This window comes from Meriones unguiculatus, chromosome 18 (genome assembly GCF_030254825.1).
Source record: "Meriones unguiculatus strain TT.TT164.6M chromosome 18, Bangor_MerUng_6.1, whole genome shotgun sequence".
Lineage (NCBI taxonomy): Eukaryota > Metazoa > Chordata > Mammalia > Rodentia > Muridae > Meriones > Meriones unguiculatus.
Genome location: NC_083365.1, coordinates 24,385,732 through 24,404,000, shown reverse-complemented (window position 1 = coordinate 24,404,000; position 18,269 = coordinate 24,385,732). Strand labels below are relative to the sequence as shown.

The 18,269-nt window shown below is 47.4% G+C and overlaps 1 protein-coding gene across 1 annotated transcript in view; it reads right to left on the bottom strand.

Moving 5' to 3' along the window:
* Positions 1-18,269, bottom strand: part of Rasgrp1 (RAS guanyl releasing protein 1) — a 58,330-nt gene that overhangs the window by 4,920 nt on the left and 35,141 nt on the right. Inside the window, exons 5-15 of the mRNA XM_021662668.2 lie at positions 16,952-17,083; positions 14,934-15,087; positions 11,819-11,992; positions 10,812-10,928; positions 8,728-9,003; positions 7,101-7,181; positions 6,451-6,555; positions 5,374-5,483; positions 4,571-4,715; positions 3,618-3,654; positions 2,823-2,975 (exon numbers count right to left, since the gene is read on the bottom strand). Of these exons, the coding sequence (XP_021518343.1) occupies positions 2,823-2,975; positions 3,618-3,654; positions 4,571-4,715; positions 5,374-5,483; positions 6,451-6,555; positions 7,101-7,181; positions 8,728-9,003; positions 10,812-10,928; positions 11,819-11,992; positions 14,934-15,087; positions 16,952-17,083 (1,484 nt within the window). The remainder of the gene's footprint in view (positions 1-2,822; positions 2,976-3,617; positions 3,655-4,570; positions 4,716-5,373; positions 5,484-6,450; positions 6,556-7,100; positions 7,182-8,727; positions 9,004-10,811; positions 10,929-11,818; positions 11,993-14,933; positions 15,088-16,951; positions 17,084-18,269) is intronic.

Genomic DNA, 18,269 nt, shown 5'->3' with positions numbered 1-18,269 from the left:
GGATTTCGGATCCCCTGGAACTGGAGTTACAGATGGATGTGAGCCACCAGGCGGATGCTGGGGACCGAATCAGGGCCTCCGCAAGAGCAATGCATGCTCTCAACCTCTGCGCCATCTCTCCTGGCCCCAAAGCATCATTTTCTGTGTGCACCAAAGTTACCCAGGCAGTTATCGTCCTTGTGAGTTAGAACCCCTGCCTCCAGGTAGCAAGGCTTCCTAAGCACTTGTGGAGAGCAGGATAAGTGTAGATGGAATGCTCTGCGAAAGCTTTCTGTGGGGCTCACGGGCTCCAGAGCTCTCATTACGGTTTGATCCAGGTATGGGGAGTGCTGCTAGAGCAGTTAGGCAGCAGGAGCTCTCTGCGCACTCGCTTGTGTGATTAACGGGGACTATCGGTGACGTGTCAGGACTAGTTCTGTGGAAGTGTATTCTCCAGTGCATCGCCCTTGTCTGACGCTGCAGGGGTAAGACAAACCAGCCATCCGGTTTTCTTTCAGCCAGTATCCCCTCCCAAGACTCGCGCTGGAAATACTAACCATAAGGAGTAATTTCCAGAGAAGGTAGAGGGACGGTGATGCGTTTGAGATGTGTCGGAAGATAAACTGGCAGTCTTCCCAGATTACCTCTTGCAGGGACTCAGCGCTAATTTTGAGCTCTATGCAAAGCCATTTGGGTCTATACAGTCATTTTGGATTTTGTTTATTTCATTAAATGGAGATGAAAAATATCCTGCTTTCCAGAGCTTAGGGCAGTGTTTTCCAACCTTCCTAATGCTGTGACCCTTTAATATGGTTCCTTTTGTCATGGTGTTCCCCAACCATAAAACTATTTTCATTTCTACTTCATGACTATAATTTTGCAACTGCTGTGCATCATAATGTAAACATGTGATGTGTAGGATATTTGGTATGTGTTCCCTGTGAAAGGGTCATTTGACCCCCCCAAAAGGGTCATAACCCAGACTTTGAGGAACACTGGCCTAGGGAATGAAGCGACTTTTATGTAAGATAGGTTTTTATATATTTTTTTGTTTTGTTTTGAGCATACTTTTATATTTAAGTGATACTTTTTTTTTAATTGCCGAATTTATCAAAGGATTCTTTTGTGTCTGTGTGTGGAGGCATGTGCCTGTGTTCATGTCTGAAGTCTAGGCATTGGGTGTCCTCTTTTACTTTCCACCTCTTCTTCATATTCTTTACCCTTCCCCTTTCATGTCACAACATCCATCCTGCACAATGCAGGACCTTCAAACTTCAGCAAGTTTGACTTAAAGTCGCTGAGTCACTCCAGAGAACCCACACTTGGTTCACAGGTCCATTTCCCGCTAAGCATCTCAGTGGAATGTCTTTCAAATCCCACAGATGGGAATAAGCAGGGTTCTGACCTGTCATGCCGACCAAAGTCAGACAACAGGTCCTTTCTCCAGACTGCTTCTGCACATGGCACAGAAGATGACAGGAATTCTCTTCCAAAGATGGCTCCTGGGCAGATCTCAAGTTAGTAGTTAGGTAAAAAGCCTATGAGGGTCGGGTGCCTCCCCACTAGCCGGGTTTACCAGCTTCCCACTGGCAAGTCTGCCAGGACGCTCTTTTGATTCCATGCTGCAAGACAGGAAACTGTTTCCCAGGGCTGTGGAGCTGGGGCATCCTGTGTCAAGGTGCTTCTTTCTCATACAACATCCACTCTGGGTCTCTAAGTCTTACATTTCCCTTAGTCTGCTGCTGTTTTCCCGTTTCAATCTAAAAATTATGTTTATATCTCTGTTGCTTTGAGAAGACAACTCTGGATTCAGTTCTGTCCTTCCATCTTTATGTGGTTCCAGGGATCAACTATAGGTCACTAGGCTTGCACAGCAAGCATCACCTCACCCACTGAGAAGCAGAGGAGTGTCAGGCACTTCTGTTCAGCCATCTTGAAATCCCCCCCCCTCATTTTCCCGCCTTTAATGCACTCGCACTTTAAACCAACGAAAGGTCCCAAATAATGACCGCTCTACTGTTGAGATGGAATCCCAGACATATAGAAATCCATAAAGCAAATCTTGAGGATTCTATTCCTCTTGAGTTTTTGTTGGTTGGTTGGTTTTTTTGAGACAGGATGTCTTTTTGGGTAGCTGTGGTTTTCCTGGAACTCACTCTGTAGACCAGGCTGGTCTCAAATTCACAGATCCTCCTGCCTCTGCCTCCCAAGTGCTGGGATTAAAAACATGTGCCCCCACCCCAATCCCATGCACCTGTTTCCTGCTGCCAACCCTAAGTGCCAGTCACCTTATTATTTGAGTCTCCTTCCTCAGCTGTTAGCAATGAGTCTGGTTCTGGTCAGTTGGCATACACAGTGGTCTCCGTTACACTGCAGACATTAAATTCTCAGCTGAGTCTGCCTTCTGGAAACATTCAAGAAGGCCTATAGTTTCAGGTTCTACTCACAGTATGTTCTCAGGACATTTTTGAGCTGTGGAGGTGTTAGTCTTTGCTGCTGAACACAGCTATCCCTTTTAAATAATACGTTACTTTCATGCTGCGTGTTCTGTATGTTATACACTCATTCATTCTATCTCTCTCCCCCTTCTCATCTTTGGTTTGAGTTCAGGGATAGAGGAATATAGTTAACATGAGATGCCATTATGGTGCAGTTGCCCAATAGCACGTGATGGCTTTCATGTCCAACTTCCACTCTGTCACAGCATTCAGAGTTAAAAATCATGACAAGTCAGCCCTGGCATAGCAACTGGGGTCAATGAGAATCATGAAGTGATCTTCCTTACCCTCCAAACTTGACCTTTGCCTGTACATTCATAGGAAACATCCCCAGTGCCTACTCACCGTGGAGCAGATCTTTGGTTCCCAGTGGGCAAAGGTTGGACATCGGCACCAATGAGCTGATGTTCTCTGTGGAGCCTGCTGGGCTCTTGGTTCGCCTCTTGCACTCGAACACCACCAGGTCTTTGCACTGTTTGTGGCAGTTCATCCCACAGTCTGCAGACGAGACACTCTGCTCAGAAAGCTTTCACTCACTTCTGGAGCAGCTCCCTCACAGCTAAACTCTCTCTTGTCAGCCCTGGCTGGTCTAGCCCCTAGAGTTAGGACACCTGAAAGTCTTAATGGATCTAGGAAAGATCACCTCATGATTCTCAATCCCTGGGTAAGCCCCAGAGCTTGTTGTCACTGTATCAGTGGGTCTCAGAATCAAGCAGTATCCCCTCCTCTTGGAAAGAAGAGGTGACCACTTGGCAAGTTAGGTCCTGAGGCAGCTGCTGCTGAAAGGAAAAACTGACCCGGGCCCGTAGTAACCTTACCCAAAAGTGATCCCCTTTCCCTGAGGACCTATCCTTCCGCGCCTCTACAAACTCCACAGCCATCCATATTTCTGGAGCAACAGAGGCAAAGAGAGGGTCTTGTAGAGGGAAAGAAACTAGCTGGTGGTCTTACAGACATCCCTTTGTTGGCTGGCAAAAATCTTAAGGTGCTCTTCAGAGGCTAGTTTGGACACAAGGTTCTGAACTCGGCCAAGAAAATTTGGACTGATTGGACAACTACTCTACACAAGAATGTTATTGAGGTAAGCTCTTCAGACAAGGGAAAAAATAAATGACCACATTCCCCAAAGCTGAGACTTACCTTTACAGCGATATCCTTGCTTGATCACTCCCCAGAGCTATGAGGCAAAGAACACAACATGCCACATGTCACTCATCTGTCTGGTGTGAGGCCGAGCCTTGCCAGTCACTCTTTGTCTTCATTCTACTGTCTATCGAGTGGGAAGACTGTGGCGGCTCTCTCATGGCCTTTTCCTCTGACAAGAAGCTGCTGATCAAAGAAAGCTGCTACCTATGCAAGAGCTCTGGATGACCCAGTACTCTATAGACCTGATGTGGATGAACCCAGGCCAGGAGGCTCCTTAGGACTGAGTATGTAGCCTTAGGGTAGAAACCTGGGCTTGGGGGAAAGTTTAAATTGGGTTAGGGCAAACAGTCCTCAGGTAATCTTTGAGATACAATTAAAAAATTATTTTCAGATGATTTCCCTCATGTATATAATACATTCTAGTCACACCCACTCCTCCATTTCATCCTCTTTTATTCTTCTCCCATTTCTACCAAACCCAACTCCTCTCCATAAGTGCCCCTTTCACTGCTGTATCTTTTTAGTTTTTGTCTGTGACATACTGAATTTAACTAGGACTGCCTTGAGGGCACTGGTGTGGTGAGACCCACTGGAATAGGGGGAACTTAATTTCTGTTGAAAGGGGAAGAAAGGCACCTCCTATTTCTTACTCTCTAACATTTGAAACATCATGCAACACTTTTAATAGGTATATCCAAATCCCACGTTTCTGTACCATTTATCCCTGAATTTTAATGCACCAGGGAAGAAAAAAAGGTGGAAGAAATTAGATACAGGCTAAACCCATACAATAGAGGACTCTGTTGTCTGGGTGTTCTCTTGGGCTGGAGTAAGTATGTGAGGATTTGAGGCCATGCCTGCCTTACTCACTTAAACTATCTCGTACACACACCCACACCGCACACCCACACCAAGTTCAGCTCTGACACACTCTGAGAAGAACTTACAAAGCCAGCACAGTTGTCACAGAAAGTGGGCTTCAGGTAGGTAGTCTCTTGGAAGTTGTGCGGAAAGCCCAGACCCAGCTTGGAATAGATGGAGCTGGCCCTCATGAAGTAGGCTGTGATCTCATCCCTGCTGATGAGGCCTTCCCTGCAGCAGTGACAGGCAAGGAAGGGGGTGAGTCGGGGAAGGGTGGCTTCTAGCCTCGAAACTAACCATTCCTTTTGTCCTCCCCACAGCTGATTCCTTGAGTCCTCCTCATAGTAAAGGCACAGGATAGCATACAGTGAGAAAGCGAGGCAGCCGAGTGCTCTTCACTGCTGGCAAAGGGCCATATGGGTCAGTTCAAGATGTGAAAGGGGAGTGATATGAAATGTGAGTATAGGGAAGCAAAGGCCTATGCTACAGTGTCTGGCTTGAGACAGGAAGGACATGTATAGAACCTATTTATTGGCCAGGCATTTTGGTTTTCTGTAGATAACTAAGGTAAAACTTTTGTGGCCATGAGAAAAGTTCAGAGAGTGTTGAACATGGTTCAACAACTATGAGTTGATCCCATGATTTGTAACACCAAAGCAAGAAGGAAGGCTAATTGTTTCCCCCTAAGCTGGTGGCACGGGGAGTCTTCGAGCATGAACTGTTCAGAAACCACATGGACTCCACAGTCCGCTGCAGTCCAGGATAAAGGAGTGAGGCCCTCACTTGACGGTGGCTCTTCCTTCCCAACATGCGTCAGGGAAGCATGGCAGCACACGTGTCTGCAAATTCTCCAGTGACCGCTTGTGCAATCTCACCCACCATTGCTCACCTGTCTTTGTCCATCACGCAGAAGGAAAACGGAAAGCTTGCAGCAATCTTTTCAAACTCCTCCTGAGAGATGTAGCCATCCTGGTCGAGATCATAGTTCTTGAAGACAGACTGAAAAAAAAAAAAAAAAAAAAAGAGTTTCTTCCATTTACTGAGAGAGCAAGAATTGTGTGTCCAGTCATATCTCCCTTGAGCCGAATGGCAAGAGGGCAGATCCACAAAAGCTTGGCAGCAACCTGAGTAAGAGCAACACTGAGGCAACACTCCCAAGCTGTGGCACAGGCGCACCAGGGCACAGCCCAGCCACTACAGGGTGCCCAGGTCCTCTCGCCCTGTGACTGCCAACCGTGCCACCCACTGGCTACTGCACACAACTGCTGCAGTGTGTAGAGGATGGGTGAGTTCTCCCTGCACTCCGCCTCCCCTACGGGGCTCCGTTCCCCTTCCTGGAAAGCTCACAGCCTACCCTAATTGGAAATGTCCTCTTCCTCGAGTCTTGTGACTCTGCACATGGGAGTCGAGCATAAAGACTATAAGGAGTTAGCAGAACCAAGCAGTGCAAGTTTCCCATCCTTTTAGCATTATTGTATGCTAACATTTGCCCCATGTCAACTAATAACTTTTTCTAAAAGATTTACTTATTTTATGTGTAGGTACTCTATTTGCAGGTACACCTGCAGGCCAGAAGAGGGCATCAGATCACATTCTAGATGGTTATGAGCCACCATGTGGTTGCCAGGAGTTGAACTCAGGACCTCTGGAAGAGCAGATAGTGCTCTTAACCACTGAGCCATCTCTACAGCCCCCTCAGCTACTAATAACTTTTAAACATATGCTCCCCTTGCAAGGGCCTTTAAGCAAGGCGAATCCACCCTACTGGAGACCAATGTAACATTATTTCCTCTGAAGCATTCTATAGCCACAACGTGTAGAATGAAACAGCTCTGTGCTCCCAGGGGAATGAATCCCAGAATTCTCACCTTTGTGTCTCTACCACCCTGGCTATCAACACCCCCACCCCCCAAAAAAGCATAAAATCATCCACAGCATGATTTTGCTGGCTGAAACAGGTACTTACATCCACCATCCTCTGGACGTGTTTGCTGATGGTCTTTGGGTCAGGTTTGGGAGACACTCCAGAGGCCCAGTCTACTACAACTGGTGGCTTCGAAGGTGTTAGCGGCTAAAATGGAATAGGGAGACTCTGTGACTAATCAGAGTAACATTGCTCCTTCCTTTTCTGATACCTGACTGCATGCTGCAGTAGTAGAAGAAAGCACACATACTCAAAATCTGTACGAATTAGCTTGGCTGGCACGGGTTCCTAAAGTGTTCCTACATGAACCTCAGCTGCAGCAGCCATTACCCAGTCTTAGAAAAGAGATGCGGGGACACTTTATTGGGAGGCAGACAGCCCTGTGCCTCACACTACTGCCTTCTTTCACTTATAAGTACCTGGCAGATTCTACCACTCAGACCCTCTTTAGGCATTCGGTCTTTTATTGTTCGTGTAGCAGTTCCTTCCTCTAAATCACAAGCTGTTTGTGGATAAGAACTACATCCCAACATGTCACACATTTTGGGAACTCTTCTCCACGCTTTGCACAAAGCCAAGCACACAGCAGGAACAATACGCTTAGCAAGCAACTGAAGGCCAGCCGAGGAGAAGGAATTTGATGAGCTTTTAAAGCTCCGCCACGCCGGAGAGTCTTAGGATGGGAAACTCACTGGGGCTTTGTGGTTCCTTGGTTCACGGGCATAGGAAAGCTCATAGATTTCATCTTCCGTGTAGTATAGATCCAGGGACAACTGCAGGTTGAAGCAGAACACAGTTAATTGCTGGGACAGGACACTCTGCCTTTCCCAGAACTGACGTTTCTTTCTTGGTTCAATTTTTCCAGTGGTTCATCTTCTTGGTGCTTAACAGGGTTCTCATTTGTTTGTTTTCAGGTTTATCCGTTTTATTTTATGTGTGAGTGTTCTGTCTGCATGTGTGTTTGTGTACCATATACAAGCATGGTGCCTGCAGAGGTCAAAAGAGGGCATCAGATTCCTCCGACCTGGCAGCACTAATGTTTGTGAATCACCATGTGGATGAAGGGAATTGAACCCCAGGCCTCTGTAAGAGCAACAGGGGTCCTTAAACACAAGCCACCTCTGCAGACCCGACAAGGAGTTTGTTTCTAAAATCCACTAAGTGGGGAAATGTCTTAGCAAGTAAAGTCACCAGCTGTGGGAACCTGGGGGCCTGAGGTCAATTCCTGGAACCCACAGAAAGCTGGAAGAAGAGAAATGATGCCACAAAGTAGTCTTCTAATATCCATACCTGCACCACAGTGCACACACACACACACACACACACATAAATAAAAATAAAATAATGAAAATTAAAAATTAAGATTCATAAATTTTGCCTGGTATAAGACCTACTATTTCAATGGGGAAAACATTAATTCTTTTTTTGTTGGGATACTCTTAAATATTGACAAAGCTCCGAGATGTTCTCTCAAAACTGATAGTTACTGTCTATGCTTCTGTATAAAGTTGATGTTGGTGTCTGAGGCCGGAGACTTGCCAAAGTCACTTGATAAAAGGAAAAGGGCCAGAACTCCAGAACTGGGCCCGAGCTGTGACTGAAACCCGTGGCTCCACCAGAATCCTCTTTGAGGTCGGGAGAGACCACGGTCATCTTTCCTTCCGCTCTGCACAGAGAAGCAGGTTTCGACTATGTGTGACTTCAGAACAGGAGGAGAGGTTTGAATCACCCTCCAGACTGGCTGCCCAGAGTTCACAGAGGAGGGCGCAGACGTGGAGAGCGCAGGCCCACATCCATGCAGCCGGCACGCCGGGGCATCCCAGCTTTGGAAAAGAGCACAGCTGATCTCACTGCAGACCCGAGCTCCACTCCCCACACCTGTGCTTGGGCTGGAAGTGGCAGGACCCAAAGAGCAACTCATTTTCTCCCTGTTTTGTTTGGCTGGTTTTTACCCCTTCCTTATGAGAGTACCCTGTCTCTACTTATAGCCAACGGCTTGCGTCTTGATTTTCTATCAGCACCACCCTGAGAGCTTAGGGACAGCTTTTTCAGGGATAGGAACACGCCTGTAGAAGTCTGCAAGGCACATTGCTTAAAAGAAAGCCTCCTGGGTCCCCTTCCCCAGCCAGAGTCTAAGCTGAGGCGCTATTACTTAATGATGTCAGCTGCTCTGGGAAGCTGATCTTTCCGCCTCTGTATCCCAGCAATAAAGGGAGATGACAGTTCTGCTCTGTAGCTAGTATATGAGGAGAGCTAGGATCCCTCACTCCCCTGGTTCATAGCTAGCACGTGACAGTTACTCTCCCATAGAAAGCTCACCGTCAGCAGGTGCACCAAGTCCTTGTTGGCCTCCAGTGGCGGGGCCACCTCCTGCAGCTGGACCAGTTCATTGATATGATTGTAAAGGGCCAGGAGCTTTTGGACGTTCACCTTTCCGTCCTCCAGGTAGTCAGGCATGGCTTCGTACAGGGAGATGAGGTCCTTGAGGTGCACCCCCAGGATGGGGATTTTGAAGTGGGTGCACTCCCCATAGGCTCGCCTGTAGTTGTCATAGTTTCTGCAGGACGACAGTAGTTCAGTCATCTCCCCCAGAACCTACAAAGCAGAACAGACCGGTCACAGGTACAGGCGGGGCCTAGCATGCTTCCCAAGGCAGCCGCCTCGCTTACTGTCACGCCAACCGTGATTTCACCCCACCCTTAGTTTGTTGGACAGTGGGTGATGCATCTGATTTGTAGCTACAGCAACTCCCAAGTGAAAACTCCAGCTACATCAGACATCAAGAGTATAGTTGTAAACAAAGCATATGTCCCTTGATATCACTATAGAGTTTAATTTAAAACAGGATTTTATTAGTTTATATTAAACGGATTTACTTTTTAGAAGTAATGTGAGAACTTGACAGACTAATTAAAGATGTATACAGTAGATAATAAGTGTCTTCCTAACCCCAAACCATGGGTTGTCTTCCCTGGTGTCCTTGAAAGCTCCCAGAAGCATTGAGTTGGGTAACTAAGGTCTGGCTCATGAGGTCAGCAGGCGGTACCTTTGCTGCTGGCCTGGGAAGGGACGTGTTTTGTTTGTGGAGCTATAGCAGTATAGTACAGGTCACTAGTCTGTGGCTCAGGGTTCTCAAAATGGGGCTATGTCTAAAGGGAGCAGCCAGATAATACTCTTTTTAAACCCACCGGCTTCCTGCCAGTTACCGAACCCCACTTCCCAAGTGTGAGGATGCCCAGCTTTTCAGAACTGAAGATGTGGAGTGACCCTGCCAATCATGTTTTCACATGAAATAACCGTATTAGACACTATGGCAAATTCTGTTAATAAAACCGTGTCTAACAAGAACCGTCTCTATATGGCGAGGAAGCAGAGACGCAGACTGTGCCCACTCAGTCACTCTGAGACAGCAGGAGTCCCTCCTCACTCCTTTGTCCAGTACTGGAGGTGAGTGTGAGCGACACGAACTCACAAGGTGAGCTGAATGGCGGGACAGAGGGCGTATTAAGTTTTGCCACTCTTTCTGTGGCTTCTGATATGTAAGAGATCTATCTCTTCAGTGTCGTCTCAGCAGAGCTGTTAGGGAATGAAAAGGAAACTAAAGATGGCCGCATTCACCCAGCCATAGGGAAGAGGCTTCTCACGGATCCAGCACGGTGATGGAAAGGATAGCTAAAAGGGACTCCTTGAAAGGATGACTACATGGGATGAATGGATAGGGACACGAGACCCTCTTCCAGTTTAAGCTGTCTGTGGTCTGTAGATAGGAAAGTCCTCGGACATGGTATGACAATGCTCAAACAGCCATCGTTAGGCCCAGCTCACGACATCATGGTAGGTGGTACTTAACACAGCCCTCTGCCCTAGGAGGTTAAAGCATCTCCTGTGACATCTAACTAAGGATGTAGGACAGTGCACGAGATACTGTCACCATCCTGAGTGAAACACGGTAGAAAAGTGCAGCAGACGGCTAGGGACGTAGCTCAGTGGCCAGGCTCATCCCAACAACACCGGGTCTAAAGAGTGCATGTCCGACTCTGAAATTCAAGTGTCCAGGAAGTCTGCCAGCGTTCCGGTAAGCTACTATTCCAGGCTGTCACTGTGTAAATGCGCTTGACACACGCTATGAGCAGCTGAACTTCTATTTGTTTTAGGAGAACATTCTAAGGTGAGGAGACCTGGCAAGGGCGTCATGACAAGGATGGTGACTGAACATTGGACACCTTGTAGACCCAAGGAAGGAGCACAGTGACACTGAGGCCAGGTGGACTCTCACACACAATCTCAGGTCTGTGACTCACCCATCCTGATTTCCTCAGGGTTTGTCTCCCTGCCCCTCCCCCACAACCTGGTTGACAAGGGATGTGCAGTCCTAAGGGTCCCGGAGAGGACAGCTCACTGACCTTATTGATCTCATGTGGGACATGTGAACTTGTCTCCTTGAGCCTGGAGATGGAGCTGTGACACAGTCCCCCTATCACGGCCATCAGCGTGTTGAAGTTCTGTAGCTGGTGGAGCTTCTGTGACACAGACGACAAAGACAAATGACAGCAGCGTCACTGTACATGCCGTTACACGGTGCTTGGAAACTGACATCTCTGTGCTGCATGTTTTCCTTATAGTAAGACTAACAGCCAGCGGCTGCAGTTTCCTCTCTTCTTATTGACCTCCAGACCAGATCCCAGATCAGCACGGAGGTCACATGTTCCTCTTTGCTGAGTCTGATCTGTGGTCTAAATTGTTGGCTTCCAAGAGTCATTGAGTACGCACTTAACAAAGACTTCTGGATTCACTTCCCGTGAATTCTGGTTCCCTAGACTAAACTAGGCTTAGAGAGTATGTTTGAACTGTCTTTAATGGCTATCAGAGCAGATGGACCATTTGTAAACTTAGAGAAACATTGGTGTAGACTACCAAGGGTTGAAAAATACAATAAGCACAATCTTCTTGCCTTTACATTATTGCCAAGCTTATTATTAAGACATTTTCCCCCTGTGCATGCTTGTGGCGGGAAAGGATAACAGCCGGGGAAGAGACATTCAAATCGCTGTCCCTCAGGCATTGAATATTCAATCCAGCAGAGCCTCAGCCCAAGGACCCAAGAAACTCAGGCTGGTCCGGCATCAGTGAAATTGAGAAATGCCAGTCTGTTTGCCACGCTGCTAGTTAGGCGAAAATCAAGCAGCTCCAGACAAGCCTTAGGGAGCTGAGTCCTGATTGTGAGAAGGCCCATGTGGCCTTCCTTCCGCCTTGCTGCTGGGCGAGAGAGCAGAAGCCTTACCAGGAGACGGCAGAAGAGCACAAACCCCACTGCGGGTGAGAAGGGACAGGACTCAGACCAGGCTCTGGGTGAAAGTGCTAAGCCGTTTACCTCATGGCCTAGGATGAATGTCTCAATCCCGCCACTCACCTGGGCCACATGGATGAACTTGATGAAGACCTCTGCCCGGAGCTGTGGGGTGGGACGGCTGAGAACCATCAGTTGTACCCACTGGGAGATGCCGTTGCACAGGGCAATGGAGCGCTCCATAGTGGGGTTCTCCTTCACGCAGCTATTTACAAGGTAATTTTGATAATCAGAGAACTGGAGGGAAAAAAGACAACCATCAGGATGGAGTACTGGTATGCCTGGAGTTCTGAGGAGGCCCATCAGCTCAGCTCAGTGGTGGTTGGGAACTGGTATGGGCAAACAAGCCTGTGGCTGCATGATGGGGTGTGGGGGAGTCTCATAGGGGCCTCTCCACATCAAGTCCATTAGGCATACAAAGATGAGTACACATCAATTAACCCAAATAGCGTGCTTGAGTAGATCTAGTGTTCTTTCTCTTCCGAGTAGAGCGCACCATAGTAGAAAATGTTTATTGGTTCCAGCTCTGAATCCTCTCTTCAAGAAGACAATTCTCCTGGAACCTTTCTCTCTCTACCTGCTGTCTAAAAATCTGTGATCGTAAAGCCTCCCTATTTAGGGCACAAGCGTCAAGATAACGCATGGTATGGACGCCCTTCCATCCTTCATGGAGATACACACATGTGAGGTAGTGCTAATAGGAAAGTTACCATGCTAACACTAGCCTGTCTGAACTACCTCGTAGTCAGAAACTTGAGCAGAAGCCAGGCGAGAAGGACACCTGAAATGCAGCTAACTAAGCACCAAGCAGCTAAGTTTTCCTAACTGTGGATGACAATGGGACTGCATTTGTGAAGCAGAAATATCCTGGATGGCCTGGTCTAAGGGATGGTTATAGCTGCCATGTCCCTGCTAATAAGAACCTCTCAGCTTCAACGGTAAAGAAGTTACTTTCAGGGAAACTCCTATGGGAGGCTCCGGTGCTGGGCTCAACTCTGCACTTTGAAAGCCAAGGTGAAACGGCTCAGAGGTGGTGAGCGAAGCATCAGGACTGATCTAAGTGCCAGGGCATGCTTTGTCACTCTGTCTTTCTACTGCTCAAGAGATGGTGGGAATTCTCAACCAGAGGAAGACTAGACATTCAACTAGCCTAGACCCGACACCTGCTAGACTTCAAGTGAGGTGGAAAATAAACTTCAGCTTTGTTAAGGGTACAGAGAGAGAGAGAGAGAGAGAGAGAGAGAGAGAGAGAGAGAGAATGAATGAGAATGTAGATAAAACACGTGTTAGTAAAACATACCCATTAACCAATCTCCACCCATGATGCTGCGACCTCTGGTAGGCGGATACATCTGGGTGGGATGGAGGCGTTCTTAGAAGAACTGTGAGACTGCCACGGGAGGCACAGGTCTTCCCTGTCCTAAGAGGAAGCTGTCACCCTCATTCCAGTGGATGCATACACTCCAGTCCTTTTCACTGGGAATGTGTACAATCTATCTGCCTCGCTTTTCTTTTCAAAGGGAGAAGTATCCGTATAATATAATCCTCCCATAAAGTGTTAAAGAAACACAGTAGAGATACATTTCCCTGCAGCTTCATGCTGGAGGGAAAATTACCTGAGGAAACTGTTTAGGAAGAGAGCAAAAGCAAAGAAGAGCCCACTGAAATAGCCTTCTGTGAAGGGGCCATATCACTCAAAAGATAGGAGCTTTTATTTGTAAACAGAACACTGTCTGACCCAGAGGTGCTGGCTCTGATTCATTGTCCTGTATTGACGTCACTTCTGCTTCTGCCAAGCACTGGCATCACACAGGCCCGGGACTGCTCTGTTGGCTTCTCCAGCACAGCTCTGATTTCCAGTGGAATAATGGTCTTTTTTTTTTCACAGGCTTTCAGCTCTGTCTAGTCTTGGGACAGGGGAGGTGGGTTAAATGGAAAATCCCCAGCTGGAGCCTCACAATGGGGGCCTAGCACGCTATCCAAGGGATGCCCATGAGGAAACTGGGTAGTTAGCACAGGGGAGTGTTTGGAACCAGCTCCACGTGGAAGCTCCTGGACTCCCGGTTGGGTGATAACAGAATATCCGTGTTAAGGGAGAAGGTATGGCATAATCACTGTGATTGGGTTTGCTCTTCTCAAACCACACAGAGCAAGGCTCAATAAGTTGGTGCTGAGTGACTGGGACATGTGAACCCCAAATCTGTTAAGGCGTGCAGACTTTGCTAGTCAGCCCTCTGGCTCTCCATCCTCCAGCAGGGAAATACAGGTCGTTCTAAGGCAGGCAGTACAGTACTGTCTGGTGTCAGAGCAAAACTGAAGATGGTTCCTGCGTGTGGGAGGGGAGCCTGAGTGGAATAAATGTATCATGATTCCAGAAGTCACATTGGCCAATGACAGCATGTTGCATCTAACGTGGCGGCAATTTCTCTTGGGTGGGTGACAAGCTCTCTTGTATGAAATAGTGCTCTCGGGTACCCTGTAGAGTCAGCTGTGAGGACTATAGTGGGGACAGGATGTGCTGTGAACTCTTCCTTTTGCTGATGGTTAATCCGACTATCTTTCCCTTCACCCTTCATCTCTCTTTCTCTTTGCCCTGCTTGGCCTCTTGGCTATATCAACGACGTGAATTAGCACAGTTTGCTTCTAGAAGGATGGTACTGCTGGCCATGTTGTCACTCTTTCAGGGATTTAGGTATGTTTAGGAATAGATTGGTCACCTCTACTTTAATTTTAGGACCTTTTAGAGCCATTCAAAACCTAGCCTGGAATTCCAACTCTTAGGGAACCTATGCCCTTTTTATTTTTTATCTGTTTTTTTTTTTTTTGAGAAAGATTATAAAACAGTTTTCTAATATTCTAGTGATTATCGGGGGTGAAGGGCATGTGTGCCCTCATACAAGCATGAATGCAGGATATCATGTGTACCCCAGTGCCACAGCTCTAGAGGCTGAGTGATTGCTGGAGTGGTAGGTGGACACAGAGGGTGTGGCATGGGGAAGCAGAGCATGGGCAGCCAAAGAATTCTGGATCTCCAGACCCTCCGATGCCTGCTAAGGAAGTCTCCTGGCACTATGGCAAGGAGAGGGTTATGCTGGGTCAGGCGGGAACCTGGCTGCTGGCTCTGCTCCTGTTCATACATTTCCCTGGGTAGCTTTCCCCTTGTCCCTCAGCTACGTACAGATATCCTTCGGAAGGACTTGAACTCAAGGTAGGTGAGGTGCTCAGACAGTTCTTCAGGCTCCAGATGGTCGAACAGCAGAGAGACTTTCCGCTTCTTGCTGGTATTTGATTTTATTCGTTGAGTCAGTTTCCTGGACCAGTCTCGAGAATTACTTTGGTGGGTAAACGAGAAAGGGAGAAGACAAGAAGCATAAATCACAGCTGCTTTTCAAAGGTAAGCCCACTGGTGTTACCCACAGAATTCCCAGAGCACAATTAGCTAGCTCCACTTGGCAAAAGTGATGCATTCACTGAGTTTCCCCCAGTCGATTTTTTTTTCTGCGATACAAATTAAAAAATAAAAAGAAAAAAGAACCTTCTGGATGCAGCCAGAGAGACAGGAGGGCAGTGGGAAGGGGCCACTTTCAGCCGATGGTCCTGGCTCTTCCTCTGACCTTAATATGTCTACTCTTCCCAAGTGTCTGTGTGTTCCTCTCTTCCTGTTAGGGTCATGGATTTGTTGGTAGAAATCATAAGAGGGGGCTAATTTTCAGGCCAGGAGAGCTCAGAGAAAAATAGAGAGAGAGCACACCATGTCTCAAGGAACCACTGATCAGCACATGTGGCCACAATGGGCCAAACCAAGTCATTTTCCTCCAAAGTCCCCAGTTACAAAAATGACCATATGAACTCTGACCCTAGAATGACCCAGTTATTCCTCCGTGTCCTCACAGCCCACCCCAGAGTCTCCCAGAGTTTCAGTTTCACACTATGCAAAGAAAAGTGGACAGTGCTGAAAGGCAGCAGGATGCATGCTTGGGTTTCTAAAGTGGCATTTCTGAGAGCCTTGACTCTTGACACAAGGATTCCTTAATTTTAAGTTTGGGAAAGGCTACAAATTCTGCAGGCTTCCCTCCACCCGCCCCCGCCCATGCATGCCAAAGAAATACCCTTAAATATATCGAGTCAGGAAATATCCTGAATTAACAATTCTTAATAATGAACAGTGAAAAACATTGGGAGAGGAAATTCAGCTAGAAAATATTAGGACAGAAGTAAGGATTTCAAGTGGCCCTGGGGCTCTAGGGTTTTCATCTTTAAAGGGAAAAGGTTGTTAGCTTGGGAAAAACAAACAAACAAACAAAAAAAAAAACCTCTTTTATCTATCAAGTTGTGTAATTATAAGAGGAGAAGTACAGAGGACCAAACAGATGAACAGATTTATTTGGGATTGTGGGATGTGACTTTGAAGTCATCTTTTTGTGTGTGGGTATTACAGGCAGGGCTTGGAGCACAGATGAGAGCCACTGGCCCTGAGCTGTGTCAGAATAGATGGCAGTGATGGACAAGCTGAAGGATAGAGGCCAGTCACAGACCCCAGGCTTTGTAGTCACAGACCCCAGGCCAGTCAGGCAAAAACAGGGTTTTGGGTGAATTGATATCTCCCATATGCTGCAGTTCTAGAACTCTGTATTTTGGGAATTTGCATTATTGCAAAACAAATAACCACACGTAAAAACCCCACCATGTAATATGTGTGCCCTCCTTCCCCAAATTAAGAAGGGCTCATTTTCCAGAGTGAGCCAACTGTGTGAATAAGGAACTCAAAGAACGATGTGAAATATGCCTGAGTTCCGTCTCAGCTCTGGGAGGCTAATGGTCTTTCACAGATATCTATGTATGTTCTAAATCTCTGCTTGGGACATTTCGCAATAGTTCCTAGCTCATATAAACTCAAGGGTGCCTGTTGCACCAACTGCCAAAGAGGCCCTGGTTCAGACATTGGGCTTTTGGTTTCTTACGGGTTGGATGCCTTCTAGTAAGGGCTGGCTACCCTCTGCTCTTTGTTCCTGCCTGCTACCTCGTCCTCACTGGGGGGCCTCTGTGCTTTTCTAGTCAAGGTCAAGTCCTCTTTGGTGGGGCTCTCGGAACCTGTCTGAGCTTCCTGGAGGTGGAGGGGGTGAGAGACCCAGCATCACAGCTTGGGTTCCTGGTGGCAGGTGGTTTCAGAGGACCCACCAGAACCCTGACACTCACATTTGCGATGTGTCGATGAGGCGGCAATGTGACTCCTCACCATTGGCTTTCACCAGGTCCTGAAACTCTTCCATGGTGCTGGTCAGGCTGGCATCCATTTTGAACATGATCCAGAATTCTGTTATCCAATACCTACAAGGAGGGAGTTAGAAAGAACACTGAGCCCCAGGCTTCACAGTTAGGCAGATTCCCAGAGGAATTTGAGACTAAAAAAGCATTCAGAAGACAAAGTGAGATTTATCCTGCAGTAAAAGATCTGGGGGTGGAGGGTTCCAGGGAGGGAAGAAAACAATTTATCGGGCTTCAGGGTCTCCACACACAAAATACTTTGATAGGACGAGGCATATCATATCAAAGAACCCAGACAGGATATAGACATGGCCATGTGAGTGAGCAAATATCCCAAAATGGGGCCTGTATGTGTAAAGTATGTTTTTTTTTATTACTCGTTAATATAACCATGAAAAATAATGCTTATCAGAAACCTGTAAAGACTAGAGAGGATTTTTTTTACAACAGAAAGCCAAGCAAAAGCTATACAGTATAAAACATATATATGTGTATACACACACACACACACACACACACACACACACAAACATATATCTTTTGCTGTTGTTGTTTGAGACAAGGTTTCTCTGTATAGCTCTTGCTGTCCTGGCACTTGCTCTGTAGACCAAGCTGGCCTCAACCTCAGAGATCTGCCTGCCTCTGCCTCCCAAGTGCTGGGATTAAAGGCATGCAAAAGCAAGGGGCTAGAGGGATAGGAATAAGTGAAGAAAATTAAAAGGAACAAAGTATGTGGGGCCAGGGAGCCACTCGACCAGGGGAGCTGGCCTGGAGCAAGAGTGAAGTCAAGGCGTGTCCAAACCCTGAAAATCTCGTCTTGAGACTGGCAGGAGAAGGACTGTTTCCTCCCTGTTCTGGGCCTGCATGTCCCGGTGCACATAGCCTCACTTCCTCCACCTCTGCCACCTGAGGTGGTCGCGTAGCCTGGTGGCCAGATGACAGGTTAAACTTCCTCTCTTTGTAAAGTCATGTCCGGCAAGCACCTGGAATTCCTCTTCATGCAAATAAGGCATTCCCAGTACCTTGGTCCTGGCCAATAATGTACCCTCACCCCAAAGAGCCTCTAGCTACTCCTCAAAAGGTTTAAATAGCCTTTGTTCTTTCCAATTAAACAAGCTGTCTCACGGGAAGTCTGTTTCTCAGATACTCATCACCGCCTGAGGTCTCCATCCCCTGGCTATTTCCACCTTGCTCCCCCTCCCCGGATCCACAATTGTGATATGGGTGGTCACTGTTACTGGTGGGGAAT